The 14,643-nt window shown below is 39.1% G+C and overlaps 1 protein-coding gene across 1 annotated transcript in view; it reads left to right on the forward strand.

The window, feature by feature from the left end:
- The window catches only part of SNTB1 (syntrophin beta 1), a 302,133-nt gene that overhangs the window by 252,346 nt on the left and 35,144 nt on the right, over positions 1–14,643 (forward strand). Inside the window, exon 4 of the mRNA XM_072603188.1 lies at positions 10,246–10,385. Coding sequence (XP_072459289.1) covers positions 10,246–10,385 — 140 coding nt within the window. The remainder of the gene's footprint in view (positions 1–10,245; positions 10,386–14,643) is intronic.

Below are 14,643 nucleotides of genomic sequence, written 5' to 3' on the forward strand. Positions count from 1 at the left end.
TAAGCTTTTACAACATGCTTACAACACTGTGCTAGATGCCAGGGATACAAAGACAAAAAAAATTATGAAACGGATCCTGCCCTATAGGAACTTTGATGCTATAAAACCAACTGTATGGAAGAGACCCTGGTAAGTAGCAGTTGATATGAAAAGGGCCTGGGGAAATTTTGTGGACTGTATTTTCAATATGAGTTAAGAGGTTAACAGTATATAGGGTAGCAACCAAAATAGCTAATGTTATCTTAGGCTGCCTTAATATATGGGTGATGTCAGTTAGCCAATAAGGTTTTATGAAGGGCCTGCTATGTACCAGGCTCTGTACTAAGTATACAAAGAAATACAAAGAAATGCAAATGGTGGTTGCTGCTGTCAAGGAGCTCTCAGACTAATAGGGGAAACAACACGTAAGAATGTATGAACATGCTGTACACAGGATAAATCAGAGGTAATCTCAGAAAGAAAGCTCTGGTCTCAAGGAAAATGAGGAAAGGCTTTTATAGCTTGTGAGATTTTAGCTGGGTCTTAAAGGAAGTCAGTGGGTGTAGATGAGGAGGGAGGGAACTCTAGGCATGAGGAACAACCATGGAAAACTTCACGTCCAGAGTCTGGACATGAAATATCTTATGCCAGGAACGGCAAAGAGGTGAGGATCACTGAATTTAGTACAAGAGGATGAGAGGGAGTCAGGTGTAAAAAAGACTGGAAAGGTAGGAATGGTCAGGTTCTAAAGAGTTTTGAATGTTGAAATAGAGAATTTTATGTTTTATCTTGGAAGGGACACGGAGCCACTGGAGTTTATTCAACAGAGGAGGTGGGTGGACATGGTTGTATCTGCACTTTAGGAAGGTTACTTTGTTGGCTAAGTGGAAGATGGTCTAGACTGGGAAGAAACTGAAAGCAAGTAGATGAACTGGTGGCTACTGCCATTGCACCAGACTGGTGACAGTGTCCCTGGAGAGTACATGAGAGACATTAAGAAGGTAAAAGGGCAGCTAGGTAATGCAGTGGTAGAGTGCCCATCCCTGAGTCGGGGAGACTCCTCTTCCTGAGCTCAAATCTGGTCTCAGTCACTTACTGGCCATATGACCGTGGGCAAGTCACTTAACCCTGTTTGTCTTAGTTTCCTCATCTGTAAAATGAGCTCCAGAAGGAAATGGCAAACCACTCCAGAATCTTTGCCAAGAAAACCCCAAATGGAGTCACAAAGAGTCAGACAGCTGAAACAACTGAACATCAACAAGATAAAATTGGCAGATTTGGCAACAGATTAGATATGGGGAGTGATGGAGTAAATGTCATTTATTATGTTATTATACATTGTTATAGTTATATATATTACATAAGTTATTACAGTTGAATGACTAATCTGGACATATGTCTTATGATTGCTTACCACTTTAGGGAGCAAGGAGGGAGAGAAAGAGTGAGGAAGAAAATTTGGAATTCAAAAATTTTTTAAGTAGATGTTAAAAACTGTCTTTATACATAATTGGAAAAAAGAAGATACTGTTTTTAAAGAAAATAGTTAAGGTTGATATCCAGCCTGGATGACTTGGAGGATGGTGGTACCCTGGACAGTAACAAGGATGTTAGGAAGAGTTGAGTGTTTAGAGGGGAAACATTATCAAGGTGTCTTATGAAGAGAGGTGGATAAAATGGTTTTTTTTGAGAATGAGGGAGATATGGGCGAGATTATAGGCAGGAGGGAAGCAGCCAACAAAGGAGAGATTGAGGAGAAGCAACAGTGTGGGATGATGGAGTAAGCAATCTGCTGGAGAGGATGGGATGGAATGAGATTGCTGTACTGGTAGAGGGGCTGGCTTTGGTAAAGAGAAAGATCACCTTTTCATGTGAGACAGAGGTGAAAGAGGAGATGGTGGTAGAGGACATCTGGTTGATGTAAGATAAGGAAATGAGGAGAAGAGAGAGCTCTCAGTGGATGTGAAATGTTGAACATCCAGAGCAAGAGGCAGTGTGGCTTGGTAGGGTTTAAGAGGGTTCAAGTCCTCCCTCTTGTATACATTGGCTGTGTGACCCTGGGGAAGTCATTTAACTTCTCAATGCTCTAGACCATAAGTTACAGAGAAGATGCTGACCTGCATTAGTAGAGGGAATTTCCTTACCTATGAATTCCTTATACCAGGAAAATCACCGATCTTGTCCCTTATCCCTAACCTCTGGAGCAAAGAAAGTGACAGCTTCATTGTACTCTATCCTGGTAGGAGCATACCTGAAGTACTGGGTTTACTTCTAGGTGCCAGATTTTAGAAAGGACTTTGATTAACTGGAAGGTGTCCAAAGGAAGCAGGTTAGGATAATGATGGATTTCAAGACCATGCCATAGGATGATCATCTGAAGGAATTGAGAATATTTATGCTAAAAGACAAGATTGAGAGGAGAACATGAAAGCCGACCTCAAAAATCTAAAGACTGAATGCAGAAAACTGCAGGGTGGATGGGGGGAGGGGGGGCAGGAATTTTGCAACAAGTATCTCTGAAAAAGGTCTCATTTCTCAAATATATAGAGAACTGAGTCAAATTTATAAAAATACAAGTCATTCCCCAATTGATAAATGGGGAATTGGATATGGATATGGAACAGGCAGTTTTCAGAGAAAGAAGTCAAAGCTATCCATAGTCATATGAAAAAATGCTCTAAATCACTGCTGAAGAAAAGCAAATTAAAATAATTCTGAGGTACCACATCACACCTATCAGAGTGACTAATATGAAAAAAAAGGAAAATGCTAGATATTGGAGGGGATGTTGGAAAACTGGGATACTAACACACTGTTGGTGAACTGATCCAACCATCTGGAGGGCAATTTGGAACTATACCCCTATTAGCTCTATATCTCAAAGACATTCTTAAAAATGAAAAAGGACATATTTGTACAAAAAATGAAGGTTAATGAACACAGTTCTTTTTGTGGTGGCTAAGATCTGGAAATTGAAGGGATGCCCATCAATTGAGGAATGCCTAAACAAGCTATGGCATATGATTATAACAAAAGATTATTGTGCTATAAGAAATGACAAGCAGGATGTTTTCAGAAAAACCTGGAATGACTTACATGAACTGATTCATAGTGAAGTGAACAGAACCAGGAGAACATTGCAAACAATAACATCAACATTGTATGATAAACAGTTGTGAGGGGAGGAAAAGAAGGAGAAACAGAATTTGGAACTCAAAACCTTTTCAAAAAAATATTTAAAAATTGTTTTAATATGTAATTGGGGGAAAAATAAAATATTTTTAAAAATTTAAACACTTATGTGGAAGAAAAATTAGAATTGTTCTCCTTGGCCCCCAAAGGCAGAATGAAGAGCAGTGGGTAAAAGCTGTGGAGAGTCACAGTCTGGTTCCATAGAAGAAAAATTTCCCAATAATCAGAGCTATCCAAAACCACGTGTTCCTTTGGGAGGTAGTAAAGTCACCAGGTACAGCCTAAATGGCAGCCTATCATCTATACTGTAAAGGGAATTCCCACTGAAACAGAAGTTGAACTGAATGAATTCTGAATTTCCTTCAGATTCTGAGATTCTGTGTTTCTAAGAATTTATGGATTTCATTAGGGACTACCAGTTCTTTATATATACATATATATGTATATATATATACATATATATACATATATATGTATATGGAAATGGAATGGTATTTATATGTGTGTATGCATGTACATATATACATGCATACACACACACATATAAATACCATTCCACTTCCATTTCCTGAGCCTGTCTGCTGTTGGGGTCCAGGTCAAGGGAAAGAAGCAGGACACTCTCAGAGTCTCTATCCATTTCTTCATTGCCTTATATTGAGTCAATTAATCTCTTGGCTTCTTTTTTCCTGTCTGTAAAGTGGAGGTGATGGTTATCTGCCTCCGGGGGTGTTGGAGGATTAATTAGCTAATGTTTATAAAGCATTTTGAAGATGATAAGTGCTAATTATCATTACACAGATACCTTGTCCTTTATTCTAAATTCCTAGCAACCTCAGCTGAAATGCTTTGATTAAAATAGAAGTGATAACAGCCACCTCAAAAATGAAAGTGGAGGTTGACCTTTCCTGCCTTGAAAGCTGCCTTTCTTCCATGCTGCTAACCACTCATTTGTTGCCCCTTTTCACACCTCCACCTTCCCACAAGCCCACTACTGGAGCTGTGAAAAGTAAAGAAGAGGAAATTGAAAGAGATAAAGTGGTGGGATGTTAGAATACAGAGGATACTATGAAAGGTAGCAGGACAGAAGATAAAAATAATCATTATCTCTAGTTCCTTCCTCCTTCCTCCATAGCAATTTTATTTGATCTAATTATTTTCAATTGGTAAGCATTTATTTTCTCTCCTCTCTCCACCACTGAAAAAAAGAACAAAAACAAAACTTTTTTAACTATTATACCTAAGCAAGCAAAACAGATTCCCATATTGGATGTGTCTGAACACATAAGTCTCCTTATGATCCCTGAGCCCCTCACTTCTAGGTTAGGAAGTGAGCAGCCTGTTTCATCACTGATCCTTAGGAGTCTTGCTTGGTCATTGCATTGATCAGAGTTCTTAGGTCTTTCAAAATTGTTTGGTTTTACAATGTTGTTACTGTATTAACTGTTCTCTTGGTTCTGCTCACTTCACTCTGTATCAGTTCATACAAGTCTTCAGGTTTCTCTGAAACCATCCCTTATTCTCCTCTGCTGACTTTCTCTTCCTGTCTCCTATGTGTGGTTTCCTTCAGAGTTCTTTTCTTGACCCGCTTCTCTCCTATGCCTACACTCTTTCCCTTGGCTATCTCAACTACATGGTGGATTCAATCATTAACTTTTTGCAAGTGACTCTCAATGGTTTATCACCAATCCTGACTTCTCACTTGAGCTCCAACCCCACATTTCCATCTACTTGACAGATCTTGACTTACATGAACCCCTGTCAACCTCAAACTCAAAACCAAGAGCTGGAATGGCACAGTAAAAAGAATGTTGTATATAGACTCAGAAAACCTGGATTCGAATCCTAGCTCTGCCATTTCCTCCATGTATGACCATGGGCAAGTTATTTAATCTCTCTGGACCTCAGTTCCCTCAGCTCCAAAAATGAGGCAGTCAAATTTAGATTATCTCTCAAATACCTTCTAACTCTAAATCTATGATCCTATGTCCAAACCCTAACTCCTCATCTTTTGCTTCTTTCTCACCTGTTTCAGTTACTGATGCCACCATTCTCCCAGTTACCCAGGTTTGAAATGGTTATCTATGGTCTTTCCCTATTTCTCCCCTACAATATCTAAGCAGTTGCCAAGTCCTGTTCATTCTTCCTCAAGCATCTCTCTCTCTTCTGTCTCCTTCATTTTTACCTGTACTTCTTTAGTTCAGGCCCTCATTATCTCTTGTCACAGCTTGTTAATCAGTCACCCTGACTACCATACCTAACCTCTATAATCCATTCATATTTTTGCTAAAGCAATTTTCTAATGCATGGGTCTGATCACATCATTCCAAGATCAAAAACAGCTACCTAGGAAATAAAACATAAAATTATTAGAATGGCATTCAAGGCCTACTAACCTACCCTTCCAGACATATATCATGTGACTTTATCTTTCTACATCCTATTTGTAGCCAAATAGAATGACTTACTATTCCTTAATCACATTTGGATCTCTCCTGGTGCCATGCATTTGTGCGTGCTATCCCTCATGGTTGGAATGCCCTTTCTTATATTCCTGATTGTTGAAAATCTTTTCTTTCATTAGGAACAAGCACAGGTGCCACTTTTCTGACTCTGGGCTCAGAAGACCCAGATTTGAATTCTGCCTCTGATATTTACTATCTTATGTGGCCTTAATCTCTCTTGGCCTCTGTTGTTTTATCTGTAAAACAGAGAGTGAACCAGATGATATCTAAAGTCCTTTCTAGTTCTCTATCTATCAAACCTTTTTTAAAAATATTATTATAAATTTAATAAGCATTGCAAATATAAACATATTTTATATGAAATTAAACTTCTGTAACATCATTTTATTTTAAATGTTTAAATTTCATACAATAGTGCCAAACTCCCCACTTCCCTTCTATACATTTTAAAAACTATTTCATTGGTGCTCTTTTCTTTCTTTTCTTAATTTTTTGAATGATAATCTATCAACATAATTTCCTACATACTTGACCTCTCCTCCCAAAACACCTCCCCCTCTAAAAAAAAAAAATCTCCTTGTGACTAAGTGTAGTCCAACAAAACAGATTCAAACATTGGCCATGTTTGAAAAATGCAGGTCTTATTCCTTACTTCTTCAACAAAATTAACCAATATATCAAGAAAGTTTGACAGTATATGGAGTGCTTGGCTACACTTTCTTCACTATGTGGAACCCTGGATAAGGTCAGATTCCTAAGACTTCAGGCAACACTCAAATATTCTGCAGATTAAGTGGTTAAAAAATATTTATTGAATCATTCTGCAAGAGAACTGGATTGGGAAGCAGAAAGTTTAAGATTCCATATTGACTCTGACACCAACTGGTTGCATGGCATTAGGAAAATCACTCAGTTAAAATAATGAAAAAGTTATTTAAAATAATGTTTAAATATAATGTTTAAAATAATTAAATTTAAAATATATTTAAAATAATGAAAAAATTGGTCTAGGCATGTTCAAGCTCCCAATTTTGATGGGTTAAGTAACAAACCTTCAAAAACTAGTTAACTTGGATAAACCAATCAACTTCTTCATACTGTGTGGAAAGGAAAAGTCCTTCATTGAGTTCTAAGTACAAGTTGAGCCTCAAATAATGAAATAAGAAGATGTCTACCAATCAATCAAGCACTAAACATTTATTAAGTACCTACTGTGTGACAGGCATTGTGCTAAGCACTGGATGTACATTATTATATTAAAATGTAAGTTCCTTGCAAAGAAGTATTATTCTTTTTTTTAAAATCTTTTTGCGTTTGTATCCTCAATACCTAGCAGGATACCTAGCACAGAGTAGGGACTTAATAAATACTTGTTGATAGAGACATTACTTATACCAGTATGTCACAGCACCTGTTCTCAAAACTTCCATAATCCTCAGCCCCACAAATACCCTAGGGGTCTTTCCAACCAATCTGGTTGCTACCTCCCTACCTTTTTGTCCTATTCCCTGCAGTGCTTGGTCTTTGGAACAAACTGTTATGTTAATGATAATCAGTATAAAAATGGCCTTTTATATATTCAACCAAGGTTTTATATGCTGCAGGTCTTGTTTCCTGGATTTTTGCTAATTTGGGAAACCATTGTATCCCTTTTTAGATTAACAAGTGATCTGTGTTCCTAGCTTATTTCTGCTTTTAACGTTTAAAAAATAATCACACAGTGACCAGTCTTTTTAAAAATTCCATTATGATTTATTCCTTTTGCCCACCAATCAAGCCTTTTTTCAGATCTTGATACTTTCTTATTAAACTACTCTAAGAACCTCCTAATTATCCTCCCTGCCCTCAGTCTCTTCCTTCCCCAATTTATTCTCCAAATCTTCCTAAGATACAGATCTGACCACGTCCTTCCCTTCTTGGAACCTTTTGGTGTCTTTCCTATTGCCTATAGGATAAAATCCAAAGTGCTTAGTGAGTACCCTACCCCCACCACTTTTCAAAATATCTCCAATTTACCTTCAAGCATCATTTAAATCATGTATTGAGACCTATGGGAGCCTTTGTGGCCATAAAATCCAACTGTTCCATTTTACCAGTGAGCCAAGTAAAGCCCAGAGAAGCAATAGGTCTACCTAGATAGTAGAGTATGTAATAATCCTGGAAAGATGGGCTGGCACCAGATTATGAAGGGTTTTAAAAGATAAACAAAGAAGTTGGTATTTTATCCTACAACAAATAGGGAGCTACTAGGACTTTTAAAGCCAAGGAATGACAATGTAAAATGCAGTCATCCAAGAGAGCAAATTTCCTTAAAAACAAATTAACCCTATGTCCCAAGAAGGACTCAAACAGGAGCAATGAACTGTGTCAGAGTTATGATAGAGCAGATTTCTCCATTGGGAGAGAAACTGACTTCCATGATCTCTCAGGTGACTTCCAACTTGAAGATCACATGATTCTATAAATCTATTACTTACCAGGAAGGAGATTCTTCCTTGTGTATGTCTGAAACTTTTCCTTCTACATTGTAGTCACATACAGCCCTTTCTTCTTGTTCCATCACCATTGCTGATGGAGGACAGCGGGTTGCCAATTACTGAGTTTACATATGCCTTTTGGATATATGCTCCCTACCTGTTCTATCGATTGGATAGCAAGCCTTTCCAGGAAAGCCAGGTGGAAATAAATTTTTGCCTTCCCCTGAGGACATGCATCAGATTAATTCTTGGATCAACTGTCTTCGCAGAGTTACTTTTCTCCCATTTTTTTCCTTTTTTCATTAAAGTAGAGGCATGAGTAATTGTTAAAAAAAAAAATGTCCTTTTCCAGAAGCATCTAGTGACAGAAAGCTGGAATTGAGATGGAAGTCACATCTGTTTTGTTCATCACATTTTATTAAAACAGAGATAACACATCTCCATGAAGACTGCATTAAAAGTAGAATATCTTAGATGTCAAGAAACAGGGGCTTTGAAATAGATGTTGTTGCTAAAACAACAGTTTTAGAATGTTATTGGAGAATATTACTTTTGAATAAGTTGCTATTTGAATCTGGAGTGGTATAAGGTATGCTTTCAAATTTTCCTACATGATGATTTTTCTCCTTGGATAATCAAACATCATCATGAGGACAGGACCTTTCTTTCTTTAGGTTACTTTAAGGTGACAGCTGTGAACATAGAAACATTATTGATGTAAGAGATTCAGGCCATGAAGTCAGCTTCTCCACATTGGATGGTGATGTGACCTGGGACTGACTCAGGCCAGCCCCCTGCTCATTTAAGCCAGTATTGGAGCAAAATGAGATACTCATACATCATTCAACAGTTAATAAAAAGTGATTTACTTAGAAATTCCAGGGAAAAGATAGTCCACAAGGATATCCATCAAGGACACTACACATTGATTCAGCTGAACACAGTTCATCTGCCCAGACTCTATCTACTATACTAGATATCTAATCCACTCTATTTACTGTGCCACCTGGCTGCCCCTACATTCATGTACTACCTACCACCTGTTTAACCATTCCATTCCCCAAGATCACTTAAAATGAAATTTTGGAAACAGTTGTCTCACCAAAGAGAATAAACCAGGGGTGGGTAACCCTCCTGAAGTAGGGTATGAAATTGCTGACCCTTATTCTTGGAGTTCTGATTAAAGATGACATTTCATATGTGAGAGAGTTCATTAACAAAGTTAGGGAAAAAATGGATCTTATCATGAAAGGTCTCCAAATATGAAAAAAAGATCAACAAGCTTTTATTAAGTTCTTACTACATGTGTGCCTTAGGAAGACTTGAGTTCAACTCCAACCTCAGACCCTAGCTATATGACCTTGGGTAAGCAGCATAATCCTGTTTGCCTCAGTTTCCTCCTCTGTAAAATGAGCTGGAGAAAGAAATGGCAAACCATTTCAGTGTCTTTGTCAAGAAAACCCCAAATAGGGTCATGAAAAGTCAGACATGACTAGAAAATAACTAAACAGAAATCCTGACTACCATGCTGATGTCTCTGAATTGTCAACAAGGTCATCCAGATAGACTGAGGATTTTGAGATAATTGCCTAAATCCCAGAGATGCGCTGCTAACTGATGACAGCAATAGCAGTGAGCATCAGAGTGACGTTGTGAAGCCGACGGTAGAATGTAATAACAATCCAGCAAGGTTTCCCTCTCTGGTACATTTTTCAAGGCCGTGGCTCATTCATTCTAAAGCTTTCAACTCTCATCTTTCTGTAAAGCACAAATGCAGAGAACCAGCTGTGAATGTTTTTTTTTCCCCTCTATGCTTTTAGCTGTGGAATAAAAGCCTTAGGAATGAGTGGCAGGCAAGAAACTGAGAAAAGCAGCAAACGTTTGTTTGGCATGGGAATCTAACTTCTGTAGCACTCAGCAGACATACCAGGTGTTTTTCAAGAGGGCGTAATTTTTTTTCTCCTTAAGATCAAGGGCCAAAAGATTATTGTCTGTTTCTTCCCATTTTGTTTTTCAACCTGAATAATAGTCTCTCCTGTTATCAGGAGATGTGTTTGTAGGGTTGCCAACTCCTTCCTCCCAAACATCCCCTTCTCCAGCTTTGTTTGATACAACCTCTCTCTGTTCTATTTCAGGTGCCAGGAGAGAATGAGAAGACCTGGAAGCCGGCCTTGGTTATGCTGACTGAGAAAGACCTCTTAATCTATGAGAGCATGCCGCGGATAAAGGAAGCTTGGTTCAGCCCTGTTCATACATACCCTCTGCTAGCTACCAGGTACCTATAAGCTTGTGCTTGGGGGAAATTTAACTGGAATCTAATATAATTTAGATCTTCCTGCTGACAGAACTATTGATCTGCCCCTTGGCAATCTCTTCTGAACCAAGACCTGAGTTCTGTGCCTACCTCTCCTTCCGGGCCTATATGTTGCCCAATCTAACCATTTGTCGGGTTTCTTTACGCAGAAAATGCAAAAAAAAAAAAAAAAAAAGCAAGACTTCCTTTGTAGATAACAGGGATATTATGAAATTGAATTGAATACTTGTTCCATTCGCTTAGAAGTTACTAGCTCAGAGTCACAAAAGGAGCAAGGAGAAGAGCCAGGATGCAAACCTAAGTCCTTTGAGGTAAAATGGAAAAATGGCTAGATTTGGAGTCAGAGGACTTGGGTTTAAATCTCAGTTCTGTTATTTACTATGTAGGTGACCCTGGGCCAGGAGTGGGGAACCTCCTTCCTTGAGGGCACATATGGCCTTCTAGGTTCTTGGGTGTGGCCTTTTGACTGAGTCCAAGTTTTATAGAACAAATCCTTTTATTAAGGGGATTTGTTCTTTGAAGTTTGGATTCAGTCAAAGGGTCCCACTTGAGGACCTAGAGGGCCACATGTGGCCTTGAAACCTCAGGTTCCCCACCCCTCTCTGGGCAAATCATTGCATTTCTTTGCTCCACAGTGCTTCATCTGTAAAATAAGCATGTTAGACTAAAAGTCTTTTCAGGTTCCTCCCAGTCCTAAATCTGTGATCGTATGAAATAGAGACAGCATGATACAATGGAAAGAGTGCTGGGTTTTGAATCAGAGGATCTGGGTTCCAACCTCACTTTTCCTGCTTACTACCTATGCTTTCTTGGGTAGGCATTTCACCAATCTATGCCTCCATGTTTTTTATCTGTCAAATGAGTTAGACTCAATGACCTCTAAGGGTCCTTCCATCTCTAACACCGTGAGCCTATGATTCTCATGAGTTTTAGGTAATTTGGAAAGGGCATAGAGAAGCTAAAGAATGTCCAGAAGAAGGGAACCAGGATATTGGGAAGACTCAAGATCATTTCATGTGAGGGTCAGGGGAGAAACTGGAGATGTTTAGCTGGGACAAGAGAAGGCTTGGATGGCAAGGAAGGACATAATAGTTATAGTCAACTATATGAAGGGCTGGCACATGGAAGAATGTTTAGCCTTGTGCTGGATGGTTCTCAAGAAGAAAACTAGGAGCAATTTGGAACTTGGAAGGGGCAAATGGATAGATTTCAACTTGATGTCAAGAAGAACTTTTACCATCTCCTGCATTTGTCCCCTTCTCTTCACTCACATCATCAGTGCACCTATCCTGGATTGTTACAAGAGGCTCCTAAGTGGTCTCCCTGCTTCAAATCCCTATTCTCTCCAGTCTATCCTGTGCCAAGCTGCCAAAGTGATATTCCTGAAACACATTTCTGACCATGTCGTTTCTCCACTCAATAATTCCTATGACTCCCCATTACACTTGGAATCAAATACAAACCTTTTCCGATATTGTTCTCATCTGGGCACCCTTTGGTCCAGCCAGACTGCCCTTTTAGCCCCATTTCTAGCACATGACCCTCCATCTCCCATCTCTGGGTCTTGCCCATACTGCTCCCCATGCCTGGAATTCTCTCCTTACCTTCACCTTTTAGAATTCCTGCTTTCTTTCAAAGCTCAGCTTAAGTGCCATTATCCACATGAAGCCCTTCCTGATATCCGCCTCCCTACCTGCTACTGCCTTGCCATCCAAAAAATTATCTCCTCTCTGTATCACATATATCTTGTATATGAGGGGGTCAACAAACTGTGGCCTGAGGGCAAACACAATGCAATAAAAATTAAATATAATAAAATTTTATATGGCATTATAAAAAACATTCTTAGCTCACAGGCCACACAAAAGTGGGCAGTGGCCTAGATTTAGCCTCTTAACCTGGTTTGCTCAGCCCTCTTGCATATTCTCGTACACATACATTCTTCCTTCAATAGAATGTAAGCACAGTACAGAAAGCAATTATTTCAATTTTGTCTTTGTATACCCAGCACAGCACCTGGCTGTTAATTATGCAGTTAATAAATTTTTAGACTCTTAATGTCTGTTGAAAGAATAAAAAACCAAAGTCAAACTCTGGCGAGCTGATTGGGGCTCCCAAGAAGCCGTATTGTATCTTGTGAGAGATCACTGATTTGAATCGTTTTCAAATCACAGAGCCAGCCAAAAATTCAATGCCTTGATCCGATGCCCAAATGGAAAATGTGAAGCTCTCCAGTGCATGCCTGTTATGGTATTATATAAAAAGATTCAGTATCTAATATATAAACATGAAGGAATCACCCCAGCAATACATTCCATTACTCTAGACATAATCACCTGGCCTGGCCACTTAAGTGTGAAATTACTGCTTGTTATCATACATCTATATTAGCCATGTGAAAGACAATCAAATGAGACCTACAATTACTGTCCTGCTATTTGCTTGGCAGAATACAAGGCTAGAGCGTTTCCAACGTGTTTTACTGTTGCCAGCTACTTAGTCCTACGTCATTCCCCCGGGGGGTGCAGGTTGGCAACGATAAAAACTTACGGGATTGTGAACACCAATCCAGCCTGCTGCTGGAGTGTTGGGTGACCCTAGGCAGATTGTTTAATGTTCCTGTGCGTCTCTGTCCTCATCTATAAAAATGATGATGATGGAGTGATGGAGTTGCCAGAGGCCCTAGAGATGGAAGATAGAAAAATGCACATCATCTTAACTAATCTCTTGTGTTACACATTGGTCACGGAGTGAAATGAGGACCCAGCCTCCCTTGTATTAGCTGTTGCCAAATTTCCACTGTGACTTTGGGAACCATCCTCACGAGGGGATAAGTCCACAAACAGCTTTCTTTGCTGACTGATGATCGTGGCAAAGTCTCTGATTAAAACTCTCTGGTGCTCAAGGTTAGGTTCCAAAAGGAGTTATTATTGTGAAAAGTAAGGTTTGCTTTAGCTGGAGACCTGATCAGAGCTTTTCACTGTTGAAGATGGTTCTGTGGTTCTGTGCTGTGGCTAGTGGATTTTTGTAGCATGTGACTGCTTTGTGAAATTTTTTTTAATCTTTTACTCCTAGCAGAAATTATCAGCAGGCTTTTCTTAAGCACCTATCATGTGCTGGGCAGTATGCTAAACTCTGCGGATACACAAACAGGCAAAAAACAAAACAAAACAAAAAAAAAAGAATCCAGTCCCTACCCTCACAATCTAACAAGGGGGAAAGAATGTGCAAACAACTATGTCCAAACAAGATATATACAAGACAAATTGGAGGTCATCTCAGAGGGAAGAAAAGGCTTCTTTCAAAAGGTGAGACTTGAAGGAAACCAGAGAAGCCAGAAGGGAAAGATGAAGAGGGAAACAGTTCCAGGTGTGGGGATCAGCCAGTGCAAAAGCATGGAGTAGGCAGATGAGGTGTTTGTGAGGAATGTAAGATGGCCAGTATCACTGTATCTCAGAGTACATGGGGGAGAAAGATGTGGGACACACCTGGAAAAGTAGGAAAGGGCCAGGTTAGGAAGAGCTTTAAAAGCCAGACATAGGATTTGGTACTTGATCTTGAAGATAAAAGGGAACCATTCGAGTCAGTTCCTAGGGAGTATAACACAGCACTAGTCAAAGGACAATTGTGAAGTCTTCAATTATCCAGGTTTCCTCAGTTACCTAGTTCCCCATGGCCATTAACATGGAGGCTCAACATGGACATATTGGAAGAATATTAGAAAAACTTAAAGCCATCAGCACCTGGGTCTTTATCTTACCTCTGATGCTTATTTTGTACGATTCTGGGCAATCACTTAACCATTCTAAGCCTTCTGCAAAATACTGATGATAATGACAATGATACAAGGTTGTTTGTTGTGAAGTTCAAATTAGGTAACCTATATAAAGTGATTTGCAAACCTTAAAGCTCTATGCTTTTCTTTAATAGGCAGCATGCTATTATGGATAAAGAGCTGGATTTGGAGTCAGGAAAATGTCAGGCAAACCCTGCCTCTGACACCTACAAGTTATGTAACTTTAGGCAAGTCACATAACCTCTATGAGCCTCTCAGTTTCTTCATCTATAAAATGGGGATGATAATTCCTGTAGCACATATCCCACAGAATGGTTGTGGAGATTAAATGAGATAATGTGCTATTGCCTATGTCTCCATGATGATGATATTAGTTGCTATATATAAAGAGAATATTTTGTTTCATTTTGATTTTGAAAAGAA

Source organism: Notamacropus eugenii, chromosome 4 (assembly GCF_028372415.1).
Source record: "Notamacropus eugenii isolate mMacEug1 chromosome 4, mMacEug1.pri_v2, whole genome shotgun sequence".
Taxonomy (NCBI): domain Eukaryota; kingdom Metazoa; phylum Chordata; class Mammalia; order Diprotodontia; family Macropodidae; genus Notamacropus; species Notamacropus eugenii.